The sequence below is a fragment of the Elephas maximus genome, chromosome 25, assembly GCF_024166365.1.
Source record: "Elephas maximus indicus isolate mEleMax1 chromosome 25, mEleMax1 primary haplotype, whole genome shotgun sequence".
In the NCBI taxonomy this organism is placed as follows: Eukaryota; Metazoa; Chordata; class Mammalia; order Proboscidea; family Elephantidae; genus Elephas; species Elephas maximus.
In genome coordinates, this window is record NC_064843.1 from 20,822,787 (window position 1) to 20,846,592 (window position 23,806).

The 23,806-nt window shown below is 48.3% G+C and overlaps 1 protein-coding gene across 1 annotated transcript in view; it reads left to right on the top strand.

The window, feature by feature from the left end:
• PREX1 (phosphatidylinositol-3,4,5-trisphosphate dependent Rac exchange factor 1) overlaps positions 1-23,806 on the top strand; it is a 221,999-nt gene that overhangs the window by 131,723 nt on the left and 66,470 nt on the right. The window contains exons 6-10 of the mRNA XM_049870048.1: positions 1,093-1,254; positions 11,314-11,447; positions 15,617-15,735; positions 17,709-17,858; positions 20,237-20,384. Coding sequence (XP_049726005.1) covers positions 1,093-1,254; positions 11,314-11,447; positions 15,617-15,735; positions 17,709-17,858; positions 20,237-20,384 — 713 coding nt within the window. The remainder of the gene's footprint in view (positions 1-1,092; positions 1,255-11,313; positions 11,448-15,616; positions 15,736-17,708; positions 17,859-20,236; positions 20,385-23,806) is intronic.

Sequence of the window (23,806 nt, forward strand, 5' to 3'; positions counted from 1 at the left end):
AATCTTCCCAGATATTGAGGCTGAGCTAATTCCTTCTTCCTTGGGTCCTCTCAGTAAATCCTTTGATTATGACTGGCCTGGCCTTTAGAATGTCCCAGCCTATGCCTGTGGTGAGTGCTGAGGTGGAGTTAGAAATGGTGGGGGAGGGGTTCATGGATTAAGAATCTACCCCTTCTGGCTTCTTTACATGCCACAGCCCATGTCCCTGTGAAGTGGAGGTATTTTTATGCCCACTTTACAGATGAGAAAACTGAAGCTGGGATTGAGAATATCTGTGGCTGCTTCCCTGAATGACTGAATTTCTCTTTCTCTCTCCCTCTCTCATTTACTTTGCTCCAGCCACACTGGCCTCCTGGCTGTTCTTGCTGCACCCCACACTCTCCCACTAAGACCGTTTGCATTTGCCGTTCCCTTCCCAGATTTTTGCTTTATTTAGGTCTCTGTTCAAATGCCACCTCCTTAGAGAGGCCTTCCCTGACCTCTGTATTTGAAATAACACCTCCCTTCCCAAGACTTCCTACCTTCTCATCCTGATTCATTTGTCTTCCTAGCATTTGTTACTACCTGACCTTGTATTTGAGGAGCCCTGGTGGCACAGTGGTTAAAGCACTTGGCTGCTAACTGAAAGGTTGGCGGTTCGAACCTACCAGTCACTTCCCGGGAGAAATATGTGGCAGCCTGCTCCTGAAAAGATTTATAGCCTCGGAAACCCTATGGAGGCAGTTCTACTCTGTCCTGAAGGGTCACTTTGAGTCAGAATCAATTTGATGACAGTGGGTTTGGTTTGATCTGGTATTATATACTGTTTTTTTTTTTTTTTTTTGTCCCATGCTCTTCACTGAATGTAGTATCCACGAAGTGAGGCATTTTCATTCGTTTTATTCGCAACTCTATCCCTGGAGCCTTAGAACAGTGCCTGTGTGGAGGAAGTATTCAGTGGACATTTGCTGAGTGAACGAATGAGCAGTGTTCTGCAGTACCAGGTTACACAACTTGTGTGGCAGAGCTGGGATTCAGCTCCAGGCTGGGTGACCTGGTGACCGTGTCTGGTTCCCTCTGGGCTGACTTCTCTCTTTCTTGCCCCTGCATCAGGAGCTGGCCAAGAGGACCCCTGGCAAGCACCCAGACCACCCCGCGGTCCAGAGCGCTCTGCAGGCCATGAAGACCGTCTGCTCCAACATCAACGAGACCAAACGGCAGATGGAGAAGTTGGAGGCCCTGGAGCAGCTGCAGTCCCACATCGAAGGCTGGGAGGTGCATATGGGGCAGGAGGGGGCCTCTTGGGCTGGAGCAGGGCTGGGAGGTACATGACGGTGGACACAGGCTAACAGCCTGGGTGCCAGAATCGGCCTTCAGGGTATATTGTTTGGCCTACACAATGTTTGTAAAAAATATTAAGTCATTTTCTAATTAAGTCCATAGAAAAATCCAGATTTCAAGCTTCTCTTGAAAAATTGGTAAGGCTGGGGCCCCCAGTTCTCCTCAGTCCTCACTACTCACTATTTTCCCCTCACTCAGGCTCCTTCACACGTGGCCTTACCTGCCTGGTACCCACTGACCTTTGAGCTTTTGTCCCTGAGGTTCAGGGTAGGGGTTAAATGTCCATTCTGGCCTTCACGCTCCCTTGCAGGATGACTTTCGGGAAATATCTTAACTTCTGTGAACTTCGGTTTCCTCGTCTAGCCTGGTGCATAGTAGGTACTCAGTAAATGGTAGGTATTCGTATTAGTATCATCCCTGTTGTCAGGGGATGGGATCCTGGAGATCTTCTGTCTCCAGTAGATGTCCTTTATTTGTTTGAAACCTCCTCCCCTCAGATTATTAACCATTTCCCATGAACCTGTAGAATGAAATGGGAAAATCTGGAGAAATAAAAAGTAAATATTGGAGCAAATATAGTTGGAATGGGAGATGAAGAGCAAAGAGGAAAGACTGCTGGACCATGGTTATTTGCCATCTGCCTCAGACCCTTTGGATTTTCTGGGCCTTTGAGGCACTTGCTGTGTTCAAGACTTCCACTTTTTTCTTCTTTCTTGGGGAATCCTAACCTGTGACTCAGTATCACAGCCAGGTTGAGGGTTTAGCTACAGAGAGGAGAGTCTATGCTCAGGGAGGAGGTGAACATTGTGGATTGGCACTTGGCATGCATCCTTCCAGGGGCCCTTCCTGCCCTGCCAAGGGGAGAGTGAAGAGCTGCGTTCCCCAGACTCCCTTGCAGCCCAGTCTTGGGATGTGTCATGGATTGAATTGAGCCCCCCAAAATATGTGTCAGCTTGGCTAGGCCATGAGTCCCAGTATTGTGTGATTGTCTAACATTTTGTCATCTGATGTGATTTTCCTGTGTGTTGTAAGTTCTACCTCTATGATGTTAGTGAGGTGGGATTATCGGCAGTTATGTTAATGAGGCAGGACTCAATTTACAAGATTAGGTTGTATCTTAAATCAATCTCGTTTGAGATATAAAAGAGAGAAGTGAGCAGAGAGGTGGGGGACCCCATACCACCAAGAGACAAGAGCCAGGAGAATGGCGCGTCCTTTGGACCTGGGATCCCTGTGCGACCAAGCTCCTAGACCAGGGGCGGATTGATGGGAAGGACCTTCCCCCAGAGCCGACAGAGAAAGCCTTCCCCTGAAGCCAATGCCCTGAATTTGCACTTCTAGTCTCCTAGATAGTGAAAGAATAAACTTCTGTTTGTTTAAAGCCATCCACTTGTGGTATTTCTGATAATAGCAGTACTAGATAACTAAAGCAGGATGTGATTTGAGGTTTGGCGAAATTCAGATCCAGTTGCTTGAGATTTGTAAGGTCGGGGGGTAGGATGGAGGCACCTTTCTTCTGTTTTTGCAGCAAAGCACAGCTGTGGACACTCTTGGCTTTCTGTGGTAGCACTGGCAGAGGTCCCAGGTTCTAGCCTCTTGGGTGTCAAGAGGCAGGGCATGGGGTATCTGGTTTTTGTTTGTTTTGTTTTGCTGGTGTGTATCTAGCAGGCATAGGCCAGCTTTGCAGCTGGCAGTTGAGACAGCAGCTCCTGGAGCCTAGATACAGCCTGGGCTTTGCCTTCCTGGAGTACTGGCTCTAATGGCAGTCCGATTCTGCCTCTTTTCAGCTGTGGTGGAGGCAGTGGCAGCTCTGGCGGGCCAGCTCTGCAGTGCATCAGTGTCTTAGTCATCTAGTGCTGCTATAACAGAAATACCACAAGTGGATGGCTTTAACAAAGAGAAGTTTATTCTTTCACAGTCCAGTAGGCTAGAAGTCCAAATTCGAGGTGTCAGCTCCAGGGGAAGGCTTTATCTCTCTGTCAGTTCTGGAGGAAGGTCCTTGTCATCAGTCTTTTCCTTGGTCTGGGAGCATCACAGCACAAGAACCTCAGGTCCAAAGAATGCATTCTGCTCTCGGCGCTGCTTTCTTCGTGGTATAAGGTTCCCATGTCTCTCTGCTTGCTTCTCTCTTTTGTATCTTAAAAGAGATTGGCTTAAGACACTATCTAATCTTGTGTTGTTGTTCGGTGCCAGCGGGTCGGTTCTGACTCATAGTGACCCTGTGCACAACAGAACGAAACGCTGCCTGGTCCTGTGCCATCCTTACAATCATTGTTATGCTCGAGCTCTTTGCTGCAGCCACTGCGTCAGTCCATCTCGTTGAGGGCCTTCCACTTTTCCGCTGACCCTGTACTTTGCCGAGCATGATGTCCTTCTCCAGGGACTGATCCCTCCTGACATGTCCAAAGTATGTAAGACACAGTCTCGCCATCCTTGCTTCTAGGGAGTATTCTGGTTGCACTTCTAAGATAGATTTGTTTGTTCTTTTGGCAGTCCATGGTGTATTCAATATTCTTCGCCAACACCACAATTCAAAGGCGTCAATTCTTGTTTGGTCTTCCTTATTCATTGTCCAGCTTTCACATGCATATGATGTGATTAAAAATACCATGGCTTGATGGCATCCCCTGTCTGGAGGGGAGATGAGAGGGTAGAGGAGTTTAGAAGCTGGTGGAATGGACACGAAAAGAGAGAGTGGAGGGAGAGAGTGGGCTCTCTCATTAGGGAGAGAGCAATTGGGAGTATGTAGCAAGGTGTATATAAGTTTTTGTGTGAAAGACTGACTTGATTTGTAAACTTTCACGTAAAGGACAATAAAAAAAAAAAAAAAAATACCATGCCTTGTGTCAGGCACACCTTAGTCTTCAAGGTGACATCTTTGCTTTTCAAAACCTTAAAGAGGTCCTTTGCAGCAGGTTTACCCAATGCAATGAGTCTTGATTTCTTGACTGCTGCCTCCATGGCTCTTGGTTGTGGATCCAAGTAAAATAAAATCCTTGACAACCTCAGTCTTTTCTCCTTTTATCATGATGTTGCTCCTTGGTCCAGTTGTGAGGAGGATTTTTGTTTTCTTTATGTTGAGGTGCAGTCCATACTGAAGGCTGTGGTCTTAGATCTTCATTAGTGTTTCAAGTCCTTTTCACTTTCAGCAAGCAGTGTTGTGTCATCTGCATAACGCATGTTGTTAATGAGTCTTCCTCCAATCCTGATGTCCCGTTCTTCTTCATATAGTCCAGCTTCTCACATTATTTGCTCAGGACACAGATTGAATAGGTATGGTGAAAGGATACAACCCTGGCACACACCTTTCCTGACTTTAAACCACACAGTATCCCCTTGTTCTGTCTGCCAACAACTCTCTCTTGATCTATGTAAAGGTTCCTCCTGAGCACAATTAAGTGTTCTAGAATTCCTATTCTTCGCAATGTTATCCGTAATTTGTCATGATTCACACAGTCGAATGCCTTTGCATAGTCAATAAAACACAGGTAAATATCCTTCTTTTATTCTCTGCTTTTGGCCAAGATCCATCTGACATCAACAATGATGTATAGCCCTGGTTCCACATCCTCTTCTGAATCCAGCCTGAATTCCTGGCAGTTCCCTGTCGATATACTGCTGCAGCTGTTTTTGAATGATCTTCACCAATATTTTGCTTGCGTGGGATATTAATGATATTGTTCTATAATTTCTGCATTCGGTTGGACCTCATCAATTTAACTGCTTCTCATCTTTTTTTTTAATCCATCTTATTACATCATAGCGATAGAATTTGCAACACATAGGGAAATCACATCAGATGATAAAGCAGTACAATCATACAAGGGAATCCTGACCTAGCCAAGTTGACAGGGGCGAGGGGAACAATTCAATCCATGACAGTCAGTTTTCTGGGAGCCCCAGCCTGGAGTCCTAACTCCTCTAGTCCTTTCAATGACCATAAGCTCCTCATTCCTTTCTGCTTAAAGTAGGTAGCTTGGCCTCTGTTTTCTGTAACTGAAAGCTGCTTGATACTCAGCTGTGCCAGTCAGGACGCCTTCTCCAAGGACTCTCATTCCAGCCTCACGAGGGTCTTTGTGTGATCTTTTTGGCCTTCCCTTCGTGATTCCAAAATGGCAGCAGCTTCAGGTAGCACATGTTCAAAAGCAGGAGACAGGCATGGCTGGAGCAGTGAGAGAGAGCTTTCTTCACCAGTGGAGGAAAACCTTTTCCAGAAGCCCCAGGGAGATTTCCCCTTTCATCTCTTTAGCTAGAATGGGGGTCACTTTCAGCAAACATGCTAACTGTGAGAGGAAATAAGAGTTGACTCATTTAAGCGTCTGCCTGTTTGGGCTCCGAGCTTCCTGGCAGCCAAGGTGAAAAGAACACTACACATAAGTTTCCTAACACTCATTGTCAAAAAAGGAAGAGGCAGAGCAGGTCTTCTGGCAAACAGAGCATTTCCTGACACTTAAATGGAAAAGAAATTTTTCATGTGAGTCTCTTTGGAGAGGGTATTGAGCAAGCTCATTGGCAACCAGAGCAGAAGTGATTTCCAGAGGACTCCTGCTAAGGTCTTAGGGAAACTAACTAAGGGTCTTTAGGGTCCTTTCTGACCATGCAAGTCTGTAGTTCGAGAACCCCATGACCCTTATTTTGATCAGTTTCTGGGTGGAATGGGAAATAAAGTGTCCTGGAATAAGAATTGCTGCAATTATTGAGCACCTATTACATGCTTCCAACACTATGAGGGAGATACCATTATTATCCCCATTTTATTGCTGTGGAAACTGAGGCACAGGGACTTGGTTTGCCTTGGGCAAGTTTGTCCTGCTCTCTTGGCCTCATTTCCTCCTATTTATCTAATCTCAGTAATAATGAGCTTATCCCCTGGTGTTATTTTGAGAAGTAAGACGTGGAATATGAGTGTCCTATGGAAAATGGAAAATGGTTTTTCATGTGATAGAAAAGTTCGTAAATACAGTTTGATTCTAAAAGGCGACTTGAAAAGAGAATATGTTCTAGCTAGAAAAAAAGTAATGTTTAAGAGTGAAGCTAATTGTGATGGCTCCATGTTCTCAGTAGTTAGAACTTCAGGGGACAGTATGGGCTTAGGACACAGTTCACAGTGAACGGCAACCCTGGTGGTTGCAGATCCCTGCTGTGGATACTCTTCTTGATAGTTTCTTGTTGTTTTCTTTGAGCTCTTGCCTGATCTGAATGGCTGGTTATCTTCTCTGTCCTGGAATGTGGCCGACAAGGAGCTCGTACTGAGGAGGGGGTCTTTTCTTTCCTACTCTTCGTTGGGACTGCATCATTAGTTTGATCTCTGATCTGTGGTTTCTTGGCAAGATCTTTTCTAAGCCACTTGCCCTTCTTTGCCTTGAGGACTGGTTTCGTGAAAATTGGAAAAATTAATCCGTAAACCCTCTTCACTGAGCACGAGGAAGTGTCAGTATGTCTCAGTACCTTGGAAGGGAGTGAACAAGTCAACCCCCTCTACGCGGAGTGATGCCCTTGCCTCAGTTTCCCCATCTGAAAAGTCTGGATAATGGCGGTACCTGCCTGGTGGGCCATGGTGAGGATTTTGTGTTGGTGCACAGAAAGTGCTCAGAACAGCCTGGCTTGGAGGAAATGCAGTCAGCATCAGGAGGAGCTGTGTAGGCAAAGCGGGATCTCTTTCTTATTTTTATAGATGGAAAAAGCATCAGGCAGCTTTGTTGAGAAGTCATGCCCAGTGTGGGTGACTCTCCTGCAGAGGGACATCACAGATTCAAGCCCCATGGGCTCCCATGTAAAGCTCACAGTAATAAAAAGAAAAGGCATGTTCTCAATAAGAAAGAACCAGGGCACGTTCCTCTCGCAGCCTCTTAGTCCTGGTTCAAGAGACGATCAGCTGCTCACCCGCCCACATGGGGAAAGAAAGGAACAGGAGAGAGGAAACATCAAATCTTTACAAGACTCTAAAGAGAAGTTCCCTTATTTCCTTCCTACTCTCCCTGGGAACCCTTGTGTTCCCTGGGGGACATGGGCGCTCCCCTTGGGGACCCCTGCTTTAGACTGTCGATTGCATAGAATAATCTTCAGGCTGTCCTGTAAGAGGCATACTAAGGCAGAGGTATCAGATAGGGGAGCAGGGGAGTGGGTTTGAATCCCAGCTTGCTTACTAGCTATGTGACTTTTGCAGGGCACTTCCCTGTTCTTTGCCTCAGTTTGCTTATCTGTGAAATGAGGCTGTAAGGACTAACAGGGTTTGTACAAGGTACCTAGAACATTACTCAGCACGTGTTAAATCCTACGCTTGTAGCTTTTGTCATCTTCTGCTTCGGTTTTATCAAGCCTGTGTTATCTGGAATGAGGTCTTGGTGCTGAGCCCCTTCCCTGCTTATCTGATCCTTAGAATTACCCATGACCTGGGTTTGAGGACTGTAGAGAGTCTGAGGGGCTGGTAGGGCTTTTCAGCAGGGCTGGATAGACAGGGCTTCCCCCCATGCTATGCTTGTCATTTCAGACAGTTTACTGGGTGGTCCTTGGCCAAGGCCAGAGAGGCAGTATCCTGGGCTGAGTATGCTTCCTCTCTGCTCTGTGGTCCTCTAAGACTTGTGTGACCTTGGAGCCCTCTGGACCTTGGAGCCTGGGGGGCTACAGTAGGGCCAGGTACCAGGTTCAGACATATTTTGGCGTTAGTTGCATGGAGTTGGCTCTGACTTATGGTGATCCCATGTACAATAGAATGAAACAGAGGAGGTCCTACGCTTTCCTCGTGATTGTTGGTATCCTTGAGTCCACTATTGCAGCTGTTGTATATTTTGAGTGCCTTCTAACCTAGGGGGCTCATATTCCAGCACTATATCAGATAATATTTTGTTGTGAGCCATAGGATTTTCATTCGCTAATTTTTGGAATTAGATCACCAGGCCTTTCTTCCTAGTCTGTCTTAGTCTGGAAGCTCCACTGAAACCTGTCCACCATTGGTAACCCTGCTGGTATTTGAAATAATGATAGCATAACTTCTGGTATCATAGCAACATGCAAGCCACCACAATCCGACAAACTGACAGACAGGTGGTGAAGATCCAGACATACAAAACCAAACATGTTGCTGTAGAGTTGATTCCAATTCATAGCAACCCTATAGGACAGAGTAGAACTGCCCCATAGGATTTCCAAGGATCAGACATAGAAGCAGCTAAACACCCCTTTGGAGCCTGGAAAGGCTGGTGGGCTGGGTGCGTGAGGCGAGAGGAGGAGAGGAGACCTGTGGTCTGGAGGAGGGTTCATCTCTAACTGTTGTTCACCCTGAGCTGGCCTTGGGCCACCAGTGGAGCCACATGGCCTAGGGAGTTACACTCACCCTATTTGTGAGGACAGTGGTGGTCCAAGAGACTCGTCATCAGGGAAGCCTTAGTGCAGCAGGTGCAGCAGGCCAGGGGCTCTGTTAGCCAAATCTCTGTTTTCTAGACACTGTCCTGATGCACCTTGAGTGCCACATGGCCATCCAGCTGCTTGGCTCGTTACTTCGCTGGGCTGCTGTGCTGTGAGACTCAGAGCTTTGCCTGTGATGCGCGTGTGTGCATGCCACGTGGGACCCTGGCCGAGCTGGGTGCTGTGATTGCTGTTAACGGTGCCAGCCCTGGGCTGCACAGCTGTTGGCCACAAGGAGGCTGGTTTCCTAGCCTGAGTGGATCCAGAGGGCATTGTTGGGATGAACGGTGTGCTGCGCCCAGCTTGGCTGAGGACATGGAGCAAAACCTAGCTCTAATGGCAGTGAGAAGGCCATGGCAGACAGTGAGCAGACTGTGTCTTGATTTCTTCATCAGTTCCCCTTTTCGCGTCTCAGAAATAATTGTGTCAGCAAACCCGGTTTCAACCAGGATATGAACTCCCCGTTGCCTCTGGATATTGAGTGTTTTGGGAAGGAGATTGTTGCAAGCAGTTCTCCCTCTCTCTTCTCTGAGTTGGTCATGAGAACCCCTGTTTGTAAACCCCTTCACTGTATTCTTCAGGCCACCAAATGTATCTCCCCCAAAACACTGCTTTTGCGTAATAGTCCTTGGGCCCGAATGTCCATGCCGCCCATTGATGGCTACTTCCTTGTCTTGATGTGTTAGTTAAAGTATATGTTTGACTCCTGCAAGGAGGACATCCCAAATGAGAGGAGGAGTCCCTAGTGGCGCAAACGGTGAACGTGCTGAGCTGCTAACGAAAAGGTTGGAGGTTCAGATCTACCCAGAGGCACCTCAGAAGAAAGGCCTGGTGATCCACTTATGCAGAAATCAGAAAAACACTGAAAACCCTATGGAGCACAGTCCTACTCAGACACACATGGGATCACCATAAGTCAGAATCAGCTCTCTGCCGGCTGCTGGTAAATGAGATGAAAGTTTATTTCACAATGGCAGTACACAGGTGGGCATGCTGGCCAGAGGCGGGGCGGCTCTGCTTCGGTAGCTTCCAGCTTTCTTCCACCACCTTGTTCACCATCTGCTAGGGTGTAAGCCACCACCACTGCGGCTGTCCTCCAGTCTGTGGAAAGAGGAAGATGAGGGGAAGCAATTTGTTTTCAAGGAAGTGGTGTGAGGTGAGGGACACTGGCACTAATTTAGTCATATGACCTCACCTGGTGCAAGGGAGGCTGGGAAGGGTAGTCTGGTTGGACAGTCAAGAGCCAGCTGAAGCTCTTCCTGTGAAGGAAGAGGAACATGGATTCACGGGAATCTGGCGGGCTACCTCGGGTGGCATTTCCGTGCCCTCCAAGGTCTCTTTCAAGCCTCTTCTCTCAGAACTTTGGGTCTTCCTGTCCCACCTGGGTCTTCCTGGAGCTCTAGCCAGATCCGTGTGGTCTCTGGCCCCTGAAGACCCCTCCCAGCCAGGATCTTCCCTGATCCCGATCTTCACCCTCCTTTTTTTAAAAAAATTATTTTTTTAATCAAAAACATTTTTTTTTTGGGGCATTGATTACATTACTCGTGATATGCAACCATCACAGCATACCTGTTGCCAAATTTTCCACCTCATTAACAGACCCTCAGCGCTTTCTAAATACTGATTCCTCCTTTTCCCCTCCCTCCTGCCCACCCCTGGTAACCACGAATAAACTTTGGTCTCTATACATTTGCCTATTCTAGAAATCTTGTATAAGTGAGATCATACAGTCTGTGTCCTTTTGTGACTGACTGCCTTCACTCAGCTGATGTTGTCAAGGGTCATCCATGTCGTAGCATGTATCAGGACTTCGTTTCTCCTTACGGATCTTCAGCCCCTTTATCCTGGCCGTCTTCCAGGGCCCACTTCAGCCCTCCCTCTTGGCTTCTCTGACCACACCGCCCTGAACCTCACCACATTTTGTGAAACGTCACACATCCTTGGTGTCGTAGCCACCCCCCGCCTCCCGTCACTTAGCCTCAGTGGCCGGATGGAGCTGAGGAGCTGTTGTATCTACACTCCCATCCTGAACTAGGCTCCATGCTTTTTGAATCCTGCCCCAATGCGTGCTTGCATTGAATCAGTCACCAGCTGAACAAGCATTTATTGAGTACCTGCTGTGTGTCAGTGAGTGTTGCAGGTGCTGGGAATACAGTGGCAGGTGCTCGATAAAGGCTCGGACTGTAGGGAAATGGCATTCTTGTGCACGGGGTATAATGACAAGCCAAGATATAGGAGGAAGGGATAGGCCAAAAAAAAGCCACCAACAAAACAAACAAAACCCAGATGCCCAAAACAGGGCATGCTGTTAGCTATGAGAGCTGGGTAAGTCCCTTCACCCCAAGTCCCTCGTCTGTGAAACTGTCACATTCCTGGGATTGTTCTGGCGTGTCCAACAGATGGAAGCCATCAGTCAGGTGGTCTTGGTTTTCTGTCTGCTGATGGATTTACCCACAGAGGTGCATTTGGATATTTTGGAGTGTGGAGGGGGCAGGGTGGTACGTTCTGCCTCTGGGGAAGGAAGCTACATTCCTGAGTTGCTCTCCTGGGTTTGCTGGCTCACCCACTGTGCTCCCCGCCCCCACCTAGGGCTCCAACCTCACGGACATCTGCACCCAGCTCCTCCTGCAGGGGACTTTGTTGAAAATCTCTGCAGGCAACATCCAGGAGAGAGCCTTCTTCCTCTTTGACAACCTCCTTGTCTACTGCAAGCGGAAATCCAGGTCAGTTGCTGGGGGCCTGGGCTGCCCCGGTGGACCAGGAGGCTGGGACTGGGTCTCACCTCTCCACTTTTCTTTAGCATTGACACCTTGGGCTTGTCACCTCTCTCTTTGGGCCTCTCTTTTCTCTTCTGTAAGTTGAGGGGTTTGTTCTAGATCAGAGCTGTCCAGTGGAAATATAGTATGAGCCACATAGGTTATTTAAAATTTTCCAGCAGCCACATTAAAAAAATGTAAAACAAAACAAAAAACAAGCAAAATGAATTTAAAGAAAATATTTTTTTATCCTGATATATCCCAAGAATCCCAAAGTATTATCATTTCAACATGTAATCAATTCAAAAGATATTGATGAGGTGTTTTACATTTTTTTTTGTACAAAGTCTTTAAAATCTGGTGTGTTTTTTACGCTTAACAGTGCATCTCAATTTAGACTAGCCACATTTCAGGTGCTAAGTAGCCACATGTGGCCTGTGGTTACTGTGTTGGACAGCATAGGTCTAGATGCTCATGGAAGTTTGGAGATTCTTAGCAATACCAACATTCTGTGATTGTAGGGTCTTAGGATAAGAGGCTTGATGGGGGGCTCTTCTACCTGTTGAACTTTTTGAGTGAAGCAGGGCATTTTTCTCCTCTTTGTGTCCTTCTTGCACTTTGTAAAGTCTGAGAACTATGGACTTGGTGAATGGATGGGTAGGTAGATAGATACAGAGGTGTGTGTGACTGAAGTGTGAAGGATAGGATGCCTGGGCAAATGGGAAGAAGGATAGATAGGTGATTGGGGGTTTGGGAAATGAATGGATGGTAGATGACACGGGGGAAGAAGAGAGAGATATGTGGATGAATGCGTGAATGGTCGAATGGTTGGAAATTTAGGAGATGGCCAGATGGAGGGATAGTTGGAAAGTTGGGGGAGTGTGTGGATGTTTGGGTAGCTGGAGAAATGGATATGAAAGTATGGTAAATGGGCAGAGGCATGTTTAGATAGAGGATTGAAGGCCTTCATGTAGGGTTTGTTGAGAAAGCGGGCGAATGGATGGTTGGCTGCATGGTTATATAATTGGGAGCATAGGTGGATGATGAAGTTTGGGGATTAGTGGATAGACGGTCGATGGGTGGGTGTGTTGATGGATGGATAGAAGGTTGGTTGATAGCTGCTGGGGCGATTGAACTCAGGTGTGGAAGTTTGGATCTTTGGGTGGATGAGCGGATAGATGGACGAACGGTTGGACAGAGTTAGGAAATGGAGGGGTGGGTAGATGGTTGGAGGACTGGGGGCACGAGTCAGTGTTGAATGGGTGGGTGGTAAATGAGTGGGTAGGTTTGAGGATGGAGAGATTCCTGCCTTTCAGTTATGTTGCTTACAGGTTGGTCTCAATTGACCAAAATAGCTCTTCTTGAATTCTCCTTCCTGTTATTTGTCTTAGGGATGAAATGTTGACTTTCCAGAGGCTTCTTTATCCTTTATCTAGCAAAATCTAGAGCCAAGGGCCCAAACCCTGCTTCCAGCATTGCCTCTGACTTGCTTTTGTGGCCCGGCCATGTCTCATAGGCTCATTTCCTCATCTGTTTCTTCTGGCCTCCTAAGGTTGTGGCGAGAAAGACGCAGGGTGAATGGGCATTTCATGTGCATGTGTGGGCTTCTCTTTGTTTCCTTCCTTTTGCAGGGTCACTCTGAACCTCAGTTCCCTCATCTATAAAATGAGGAAGATAAACCCCTTTTGACAGTAGTGTCTGGTTAAGATCCAGGCTCCTTTTCATTGAATCCGTATTCAGCCATTTCTGTAGCTCTGTGCCTCAGTTTCCTTATCTGTAAAATAGGACTAATTATCATGTCTGCCTCATAGAGTTGTTGTGAGGATTAAGTATGTTACACATTTAAATGTGTTACATATGTAGCACACAGTAAGTGCACAAAGTCAAGGTTAGCTGCTATTACTGTTATTGCCAGCTTACCTCCGCCTATTGGGTCCTTATTCAGTGCGATGGCATGGCTAGTGCATGGGTATAGCCTCTGACATATAAACCCGTTGCTGTCAAGTCGATTCCGACTCATAGCCACCCTATAGGACAGAGTAGAGCTTCCCCACAGGTTTCCTCTGGCACACCGTAGGTGCTTTAACCACAGGCCCCCTTCCGCTTTGCCATTTCTTCCCTGTTCTGGGACTTGGTCCTTCTTGTTAAAGGCCTTGGTCTTCCTCTTCTACCATCTCCCATCTGGTTCAGCTTCTCTTTTCCTCGTTGATGCTTCACCCTGCCCGCACCTTTAGGTCTGCCTGTGTCTGTCTCATGTCCTCCTGTCCTCCCTCCCCCATCCCCACCAAAGTCTCCTTTTACTCCCTCCTTCCTTCCTCCCTGTCCTCCCTGGGGCCATCCTGAGAGTCCTCCGTTGGCAGTTCCAAGCCTGCTGCCAGCGTCCACCCCCTGCCTTTCCCCACTGCCCCGCCCTGGGCTGTCTGAAGCAGGCACTTTTCCCAGAACGCTGGAGTTTAGAAAACAGAATGTCCCTTCAGGCCTCTGTGACTGCTCCCAACTTTTGGCCGAGTTTGCTCAGCCTTTGGCTACCCTAGTGCAGGCCCTTCCTTCCGTGGGGCAGTTCTACCTATCGAGGTAGAGCATCTGAATCCAGCTGTGCCGGATTCCCTGTGGGCCTTTTTGGGCCTTTCCTGTGGTTGCCACAGCAACTTTAAGGCCATTCCCTGCCTCTGTTCTGGAATGAGCCTGGCTGGCCAGAGGGGAAGGGCACGTCTGTCTCTGGAGAGAACCTGGCAGGCTGCTAGCATTCCTGCCTCTGGATAGAGAGCCAGAGGACTGGACTCTGAGAGGTCCAGGGACCGGGCAATGATGGATGGAACTCCAGCCTGACTCTGACATGGTCACAGGAAATGCCTGAAGCTGCTAGGTGTCTGCCGACTGTTTTCATAGAGTTTAAATGTGGAAGATAAAACAGTAAAGCTTCTAGAAGTAAACATAGGAGAATATTTTATTTTTATGTTCTGGGGGTAAGCAAAGATTTCTTAAGTAGGATAAAAAATAAATTATAAAGGAAAAATAGATAAATTAGAATGTGTCAAAATTAAGAACTTTTATTCACCAAAAGATATCGTGAACAGAGTAAAAAGGTAAGCCACAGACTGGGAGAAGGTCCTTGCAATCCATATAGCTGACAATGGAGTTATGCAGAATAGATAAAGAAGTCCTATAAACCAAATTCTGTCCTCTGCCTGTTTTTGTGTATGAAGCTCTATTGGAATATAGCCACATCCATTCCTTTTTGTATTGTCTGTGTCTCTGGGTGGTGCAAACAGTTAAGCACTCAGCTAGTAGCTGAAAAGTTGGTGGTTCAGACTTACCCAGAGGCACCTCAGAAGACAGGGCTGGTGACCTGCTTCCAGAAAGTCCCAGCCTTGGAAACCCTGTGGAGCAATTCTACTCTGAGCCATTATCGTCAGCAACAACATGGCTGCTTTCGCAGCACAAGGCTAGAGTTGAGTGGTTGGGACAGAGTCCATATGGCCTGCAAAGCTGAAAATATTTACTGTCTGGCCCTTTTCAGAAGAAGTTTGCCAACCCCTGCTATAAATCATTCAGGAAAAGATCACCCAGCAGAAAAATGGGCAAGGGGCAGTTATTTTCCAAAGGAAAATACCAGATGGTGAATAAACATGAAAAGGTTACTCATCAGGGAAATACAAATGAAATGGTTAATGAAGTTCTACTATGTACCCGTCAGCGTGGCCAAAATGAGAAATAAAATACCAGTTCTGGGGAATATGGAGCAGCCCAAGCTCTCCTTCCTCTCTGGTCTTGTTTCAGAAAGTACCTGTCTGTTTATGGGAAACTGAATGGCCTTTTCCTACCTTCTAGCCAAGAAGAATGGGTTTCTGTTTCTGGTTGGATTCTCTTCTGATGTTTCCTGTTAGCCGAAAAGTAGCTCTGTAAGGTCAGCAAGGTTGTACCCATTTTACAGATGAGGAAACCGTGGCTGGGAGAGGAGAAGTGACTTGCTCAATCCGCACAGGCACCACTTGTAGATCCCCCACTCTTAATACTCCTAACCCTCTGCTCGCCCTGGCTTCCCCTCAATATTTCTGCTCTCCCCTTTGCTCTGTTGAAAACATTTGTAGTCTGGTGTGAGGTGCAGGGCACGATGACTTCCCACTTTGTTTCAGGGTCACCGGGAGCAAGAAATCAACCAAGAGGACCAAATCCATCAATGGCTCCCTCTACATCTTCAGGGGTCGAATCAATACAGAAGTCATGGAGGTGGAGAACGTGGAAGATGGGACAGGTAACCCCCTCCCCTAGACCTTGCCTGAGCCCAGTGCCTCCTGCTTCTTGGTCCTATTTCATTTAAATGATTTTTTCCTCCTTATTGTGAAATGTGAGGCTGGCTAAGCACTCAGCTGCTAACTGAAAGGTTGGTGGTTTGAACCCATCAACCGCTCTGTGGGAGAAAGATGCCGGCAGTCTGCTTGCATAAAGATCACAGCCTTGGAAACCCTATGGGGCAGTTCTACTCTGTTCTGTAGGGTTGCTACGAGTCAGAATCCACTTGATGGCAAAGGATCTGGTTCTTTGGTTTTATTATGAAATGTAACCTACCTACAGAAAAGTGCCTGAAACATAAAGCAAATACCCAGGTAGCCAGCTAGTGTCTTAGTTGTCTAGTGCAGCTGTAACACAAATACCAAAAGTGGATGGCTTTAAAGAACAGAAATTTTATTTTCTCACAGTTTAGACGGTTAGAAGTCAAAATTCAGGGCACCAGCTACAGGGAAAACTCTCTCTGGGGGAAGACCCTTTTCTCAGCTTCTGTAGCCCCAGTGTTCCTCAGTTCTTTGTCAATCTTTGGGTGGCATCCATGCCCCTTCAGTGCTTGCTCGTCTCTGTGTCTGTGCCGTTCTTTATGTCACTCTGGAAACTAGGGTTAAGACACACTGTACACTGACGTAGCATAACAAAGAAAACCCTATTTCCAAATCGGATTGCATCCACAGGTATTGGTATCAGGACTCCAGCACGTATTTTTGGGGGACGCAATTCAATACATAACATCCAGGTTAAGAAAAAAAACCACTGCCAGCACCCCAGAAGTCCCTCATCAGCTCTCTTGTGATCACAACTCCTTCCTTCCAGAAGAACTAACCTCTGTCTGAACTTTGTGATAATCACTTTCTTGCTTTTTAAAAATATTTTTACCTCCTAAACATGCATTACTGAACATTTTGATTTTCCCTGTTTAAACCTTATATTATGTTGGAAAGATGCTGGCTACATTCTTTTGCATCTTGCTTCATTCATTCAGCACGATGTGGGTGAGATTCCTCCATGTTTCTACGTGTAGCTCTTTGTAGTTGGTTGATTTCCGTGGTGGTGGAGTATTCCATTGTGGGTATATTCCACAATGTAGCCATTCTTCTGGTGATGGACTCTGGGGGCTGTTGTCACTGTCCACCTTGTGAATAGTGATGCCCAACCGTCTTGCAGGCATCTCTTGGTATATGTGTCCTTGAGTTTGTCTAGGGCAGAGTTCTTGGTTGTTTTTGAGCTGCCAAGCCCTTTGGCAGTCTCCTGAAACCTGTGGACCCTTCTCAGATGCAGGGTATGACCGTCTTCAGCTACACTGGCTAATACCAACCTGTTTGCGAAGAGGTTTGCTGTTTAGCATCCAAACCAGCAGTGTGAAGGGCATAGTTGGGTTTGCACTGAGGTTCAAAGTAACCCAAGTGCCTGAGTAAGATAGTTGAGGAGGCTGGGAAGCATTCCTAGGCTCTGGGCAGGGGTCTCCCATGAGCTACCCCTGAGCCTGTGCCAGGGCTGCGAGGTCTTAGGAAAAAAAAAAAAAAAAGTCAGTTGCCGTCAAGTCAACCCCGACTTACGGCAACTCCATGTCAGAGAACTGTGCTCCATAGGGTTTTTAGTGGCTTCTTTTTGGAAGTAGATCGTTAGACCTTTCTTCTGAGGTGCCTTGGGCGGACTTGAACCTTCAATCTTTTGATTAGCAGTTGAGTACGTTGAAAAAAATGCTCCCTATAATTGAGGGGTTGGGAGAATGTCCTCCTCTCCCACCAGAAAATAGACAAGAGAAGAGTGAGCACTGGAGGGCTTCCGAATCCCGGTCCCTGTTAATGCCCTGGCCCTGTCGTTCTGGAGCAGGAAGGGCTGGTCCCACACCCCTCACTTGCAAGTGCTCAGTGTGAAATACCGAGAGTTGTACAGCTGAGTTCACACTCACCCTCCTTTGCCTCCTGCCCCCGCCAGCGGATTACCACAGCAATGGCTACACTGTTACCAATGGCTGGAAGATCCACAACACGGCTAAGAACAAGTGGTTTGTCTGCATGGCCAAGACGGCGGAGGAGAAGCAGAAGTGGTTGGATGCCATCATCCGTGAGCGGGAGCAGCGTGAGAGTGAGTGCTTGGGCCCTTGCCAGGCCCTCCCAAGAATGGCAGCTTTGGGTGGCTTTCTAGGATCCCTGGGGTTTGTTTGGCTTCCCCAGGCTGGTTGCTTCTGCAGAGGGTGAGCTGTGCCTAGAGGGGGAGCTTACAGTCCTATCCAGAAAGGTCAGAGGCTGTAAGAATCAGGGCTTTGAACGGAGAGCTCTGGGACCATTTCCTAACTTGATGGTACATCAGAGGTTACCTAAGGTTGTCTGCTCCAGCCCACTGGACAGATGGTGAAACTGAGGCCCAAGGAGAAGGGACTCATTCAGAGTCATGCTGATGGGGTCGGTTGGCCCGAGATTCTTGGCACCCTTCACTCTTGTGGATTAGAATCTGAGGTGCTGCCCAAGTACCCCTTTCCTTTTGGGGGAGTCCCCACTGCCTCACCCTCTGCATGGCCCTACCCCTTTTGCCTGGGGTTTTCTTTCTTTGAGATCCACCAAGTCTGACTCTGGGAGTGGAGTCCTTTGGGGCCACCAATAGCCTCAGTCAGGGAACCCCTCTGGCAGGACCCCGGAGGCAGCCTACATAAGGAAGTGGGTGTGTATGTGACATCTGGGTGGGGCTGGGGGTGGTCATAGAGCTGTGTTGAGGCATTTGTTGTGCCGAGACCTGATAAATGGGGGTAAAAGTTCCTATGACAGGGTGGCTATGCAGCTACAATGAGGACTTGGATTTAACCACGCTTGGAAATTTGACCCATGACCCTCAAAGCCCTCCCCACCTCCCATTTTACAGAAGAGAAAACTGAGGCCCAGTTTCCTCCATATCCAGCCACCTGCTTGAAATCACTTGGTGTGTCATGGCACCTCACACTGACTTTGTCTGAAACAAAGTTCTCCAGTTCCTCTACTTTCTGCCCCATACCTGCCCTTCCTGATTTCCCCATCTCGGCAAATGGACTCCATATGCTCAGGAGCTCAGACTCTAATGTTTCTTGTCACCCTTGATTCCCCCGCTGCCCCCGTGGGATAGATCAACAAGGCCTTTAGTTCTGCCTTCCGCAGACACGCCAGATCCATCCACCGTCTCCTTTCCCCACTTCCACCCAAGCACATGTCCCTATCACCTCTTGGGAGCATGGCTAGATCAATTGGTTTTCTTTTTTTTTCACCTGAATTTTTAGGGGTCTTATTTTCTGATTTTAAATGTTACCTCAAAATTTATTAAAATGCCATCAGGCCAAATAAACTCTGAACTTGGTTGTTGGTCAGGCAGTTTGTGACCTCTGAAACTGAGCAGGGCTGGATGTGCCATCAGGACTGGGGGTGGGGTTCAGGGTGTGGCCTGGCCTGGGTGCAGCTGCTAGTATCTTTGTGGTCTGAGTTGAGGGCTGTGATCAGTGCCGGGCGTATGTGATCAGGGGTGGCCTGTGTGGGCCTCGATTGTTAGATTCAGGGTGTTGTCCAAACCCTGATGTCGGGGCTGGGTTTTTAGGGTGATAGGAGTAGCGATTACAAGCTCAGATCTGGAGCCAAAACTTCCTGGGCCCAAATCTTGGTTCCACCACTTCTCACTAGTCAGTCTTAGACAGAGACCTTAATTTCCACGGGCCTCAGTTTCTTCATCTATAAAACGGGGATAATGGTATCTGCTGCCTAGGCTTCTTATGAGGACTAAAAGGCAGATGTAAAGCATTTCCTGCTATCATTTGTCATTGCTTTTATCGTCAGGATTGGGTGGGGTCCAAGTAGAAGATGAGGAGCAGGGAATGGACTCGGGGTTCTGGTGTGTTGCCTGGAAGAACGACCAGGCTTCCGTCACTACCTGGAATAAAGATCTCACCAGGCTTTTTGATAACCTCTGGATTTGGAAACCCAACCTCAGGTTGAGAAGGCAGCATAGTAGAGTGGTTAAGAATGTAGCTCTGTAGTCCAGCTCCTGGGTTGAGGGCTTGATCCCTGATTACTCCAGGATTTAACCTCGCTGGGCCTCAACTGGAAACCCTGGTGGCATAGTGGTTAAGTGCTACGGCTGCTAACCAAAGGGTTGGCAGTTCAAATCTGCCAGGTGCTCCTTGGAAACTTTATGGGGCAGTTCTACTCTGTCCTATAGGGTCGCTATGAGTCGGAATCGACTCGACAGCACTGGGTTTTGGTTTTTTTGGTTTTGGGCCTCAACTTTGCCATCTGTAAAATGGGGGAGATTAGCCACCCCCACTCCTACGAGGTTTTTTGTGAGGATTCAATGGCAGGTACTTAGAACGGTGATTGACGTACAGCAAGCGTGCTGTAGATAATTGTAGGCTATGTGACTAGAGGGCCAGGCTTCAGGACCTGCAGGCCTGCTCCCTCTGCCCCCTGGCTCTGGTGGTCTGCCCAGCGCTGACCGTGCCCCCTTCCTAGGCCTGAAGCTAGGCATGGAGCGGGACGCCTACGTCATGATTTCAGAGAAGGGGGAGAAGCTTTACCACATGATGATGAGCAAGAAGGTGAACCTGATCAAGGACCGCCGGAGGAAGCTGAGCACCGTGCCTAAGTGCTTCTTCGGCAAGTGAGTGACCCACCCCGGCCTCGGTCGGTTCCCTGGGGTCTCCTCTGGAGGTGGGACTCCTCCCAGCCCTGCACCTCCCCCCAGGAGCCTTCCTGGGCAGAACCACTAAAGGGCCCCAATCCTTGTGGAGCAGCCTTCAGAGGTCAAGAAGGCAGGGGTCTGCATATCAGGGTCTTTCCAACTATTTTGATTATAACCCACAGCAAATGTAAGTTTTACATTATGACCTGGCACACACATACATATGCTATATGACTGAAGAAAAAATTTCACGGAACTTATTATGTTCCATGCGCTCTGAAAACTTCTATTCAACCCTGTCCTATCCTATCCTAGTAATTAAAAAATAGTGCTGGGCAAGACCCATGAAATTGATTTCACAAGTTGCTCATCATGGATTGACAAACGCTGCTGAAGCAGTCTGTGTAGTCCTCAGAAAAAGAGGCCACTCTAGGTGTTTTGAGCAGAGGGATATTTAATGCAGGGAGCTGGTTACCAGGCATCGGAAGGGCAAGAAGAGCGGAGGTGGGTCTTCATTGTGGTTGACCTCATTGTTACTATGTAGCCCTCCTTGGAGACATCCCAAAGCACCTCCCTTGAGGCCCTGTCTGAGTTTGAGGCTGAGCTGGCCCCCTCCCTCCTGTGGTCAGCTAACACTGTGGTGTGTTCCTCCACTACCACTACTGTTGCCAGGGGAGTTTTCCAGCACAGAAGACCCCGTTGGTGCCCCACTATAGTGCTAAGGATAGTAACTAAACAGGGGCAGTCCAGAAATGTTTTTGAAAGAATTTGATAATTAAAAAAAAAAAAAAAATCCAGTCCTTATCAAGGGAAAACTCTGAGCTTTGTAGCACTTCCTTAGATTTACTGTGTGGTGGGCATTGCTTTCATTTAGAGTTACATGTGAGGGGGAGGAGAAGGGTCCCATATCCTTTTCAGTACTTAGGGCCTCCAGTTGCTTCTAGGAAACATAGCCTCAAACATTGTCCCCACCCCCATTTTTATATCCGAGGACCACAGGTTCAGAGCAGAGATGTGCCAATCTGGATCAGAAACTCCATCTTCTGGTGTTGAGTCTCGTTCACCTGTGCGAGGGGCCAGGAGTGGTCAGGAGCCCTGAGTTCTAATCCTGGCCCTGCCAGGGACCAAGGGGGGAGACCTCGATGTGTTTCTTCCTCTCTCTAGATCTCAGGCTTCTCATCTGTAATCCAAGGGTTCCCCATTCAAGAAGTTGATGCGTTCAGCCTGCTCCAAACACATGAGTGTTGCATCAGACAAATACCTGTAGATGTTACTATCAAAGGGCCACCTGGGGGAGATCTGTCCAGCCCAGGGCTGCGGGCCAAGTCTAGGTGTTTTTCTCTTCCTGATAATTTCTCTCCTTTTGTTCTTCAGCACCTGCCTTTTTTTTTTCTTCTTTGGTCTCTCCCCAGCTCCTTTTTCTCACTGCCCTTATTCTTTCCCTTTCCCTCCCTTCCTTTTTAAAATTCTTCTGTGGGCCTAGAATTTGGCTAGGCGCAGAGAGGCAGAGGAAATAGATAGAACCCACGTAAAATTTTCAGGCCATCTTGAGGTCCTGTTATGTGCTATACATGATGTTAGATGCCTGGAGAGGACGGATGAATGCCGAGGGCTCCCTCCCTCCCAAAGACAGGTTTGCATGTGAGACAGGGACTTTATTTAGAATTTATTATTTATACCTCACCCACTTCTAAAAAGGAGTCCCTGGGTGGCGCAGATGGTTAAGCGCTCAACTACTAGCCAAAGGCTGGTGGTTCGAGCCCACCAGAGGTACTGCAGGAGATAGGCCTGGTGATCTGCTTCCAAAAGCTAACAGCCTTCACAACCCTAGGGAGCAGTTCTATTCTGCACACCTAGGGTCACCGTAAGTTGGAATTGACTCACCAGCAACTAACAACAACAGCAGCAACACTTCCAAAAAGCCTTTGAGGAGGCTTAGAATGAAAGCGGGCTGACATCCCCTGCCGTAGACCAGGCGAGAGATGATAGTGGCTTGGACCAGAGTGATGACAGTGGAGGTGGAGAGAAGTGGTCAGATACTGGATAGTGTTGAAGGTGGCAGTGGCCACATTTGCTGATGGGGTGAAAAAAGAAGGAGCTGTGTATGGGTGGTGAGCCACTGGCAGGATGGAGTTGCCGCCTCCAAGAGGGAGAGGAAGAGGTCGGGAGGCACAGGTTTCGGGGGCCAGGAGTGGAGCTCAGGGACTCAGTTTGGGATGTGTTGGGTTAGAGATGACTCTGGCATTAAGTTGTTGGTTGGAAAAAAACCCTGGTTTGGGGTGAAAAGCCTGGGCTGGAGACGTAAGTGTAGGAGACTTTAGCATTTCGATGGTCTTTGAAGCCACGAGACTGAGTATAATCTGCAGGGAACGAGAGGAGCGAGGAGAGGTAGGGACTGGGCCAACGTCCTTCAGAGGAGGAACCAGCAAAGGATCCTGAGGAGGAGCAGCCAGAGTGGTGGGAGGTCCACAGGGCCAGGGTGGTGGCCTGGAAGTGGGTGGAGAAAGATGGGGATGGCAGGGATAGGTTTTGGGGGGATAGAGGAGGAGCCCAGTTTTGGACATGTGAAGGAAGATTGAGAAGCCTAGCAGACATCCAGTTGACAGGCTGTTGGAGACCAAGTGTGGAGTTGGGGGAGGGCTGACTGGTGGTGGTCTGAGGCTCATGGTTAGAAGGGCAACAGGCAGGAGGTTTTGGGGTGCTTGGACCTCAGAGGGGTGGCTGGCCGCCTTTGGACTTGGGCCGCCCAGTTGCCTTCAAGGTTAGTGGCCTCAGCTCCCAAGCTCTCTGGGGGTTGTGGAGAGTGTGAGCACTGATGTATTGCAAGCTGGGGAGGCCGGGAAGGGGCAGTCCTGCTGACCTTTGTTGGCTAATCCCTAATCTCAGGCGGAAAGGAGGTTTTTCTCAGTGGAGGGGCTTGCTTCCGGGCCTCCGGGGTTGGACAACCTCCTCGTCTCCTGCCAAGCTGCTGGGCAAGAGGAGTCCGGCCGGATGGGATAACCAAGCAGGCCTATGATTAGAGCTTCAGAGGGGTTTCTTGTCTCCTCAGGAAGGATTAGGGGAGATGACTTTTACTGCCCATTTGAAATGGGTCCAGGATTGCAGCTTGTTTTGTAACCACCTGGGTCTTAAGGACCAACCTCCCTGCAGGGCTTTGCTGTGCACCCAGCCCCGTCTCATGTCTCTACTATTTCCTGCTGGGGCCCAGCTGCGGAGTCTGCTCCTCCTGGATGTGTCCCTGGTCCCCTCGGGAGGAGGCATCGGCAGCGGAGAAATATTTACTGAGCCCTTTCTCTGCTCTAGGTGCTGGCATTTGGCTGTGTCTTTTAATCCTCATACAACTGTGTGACCCAGGTCACTGCCATTATTTCCATTTTAAGGGTGTGGAAACTGAGGCATGG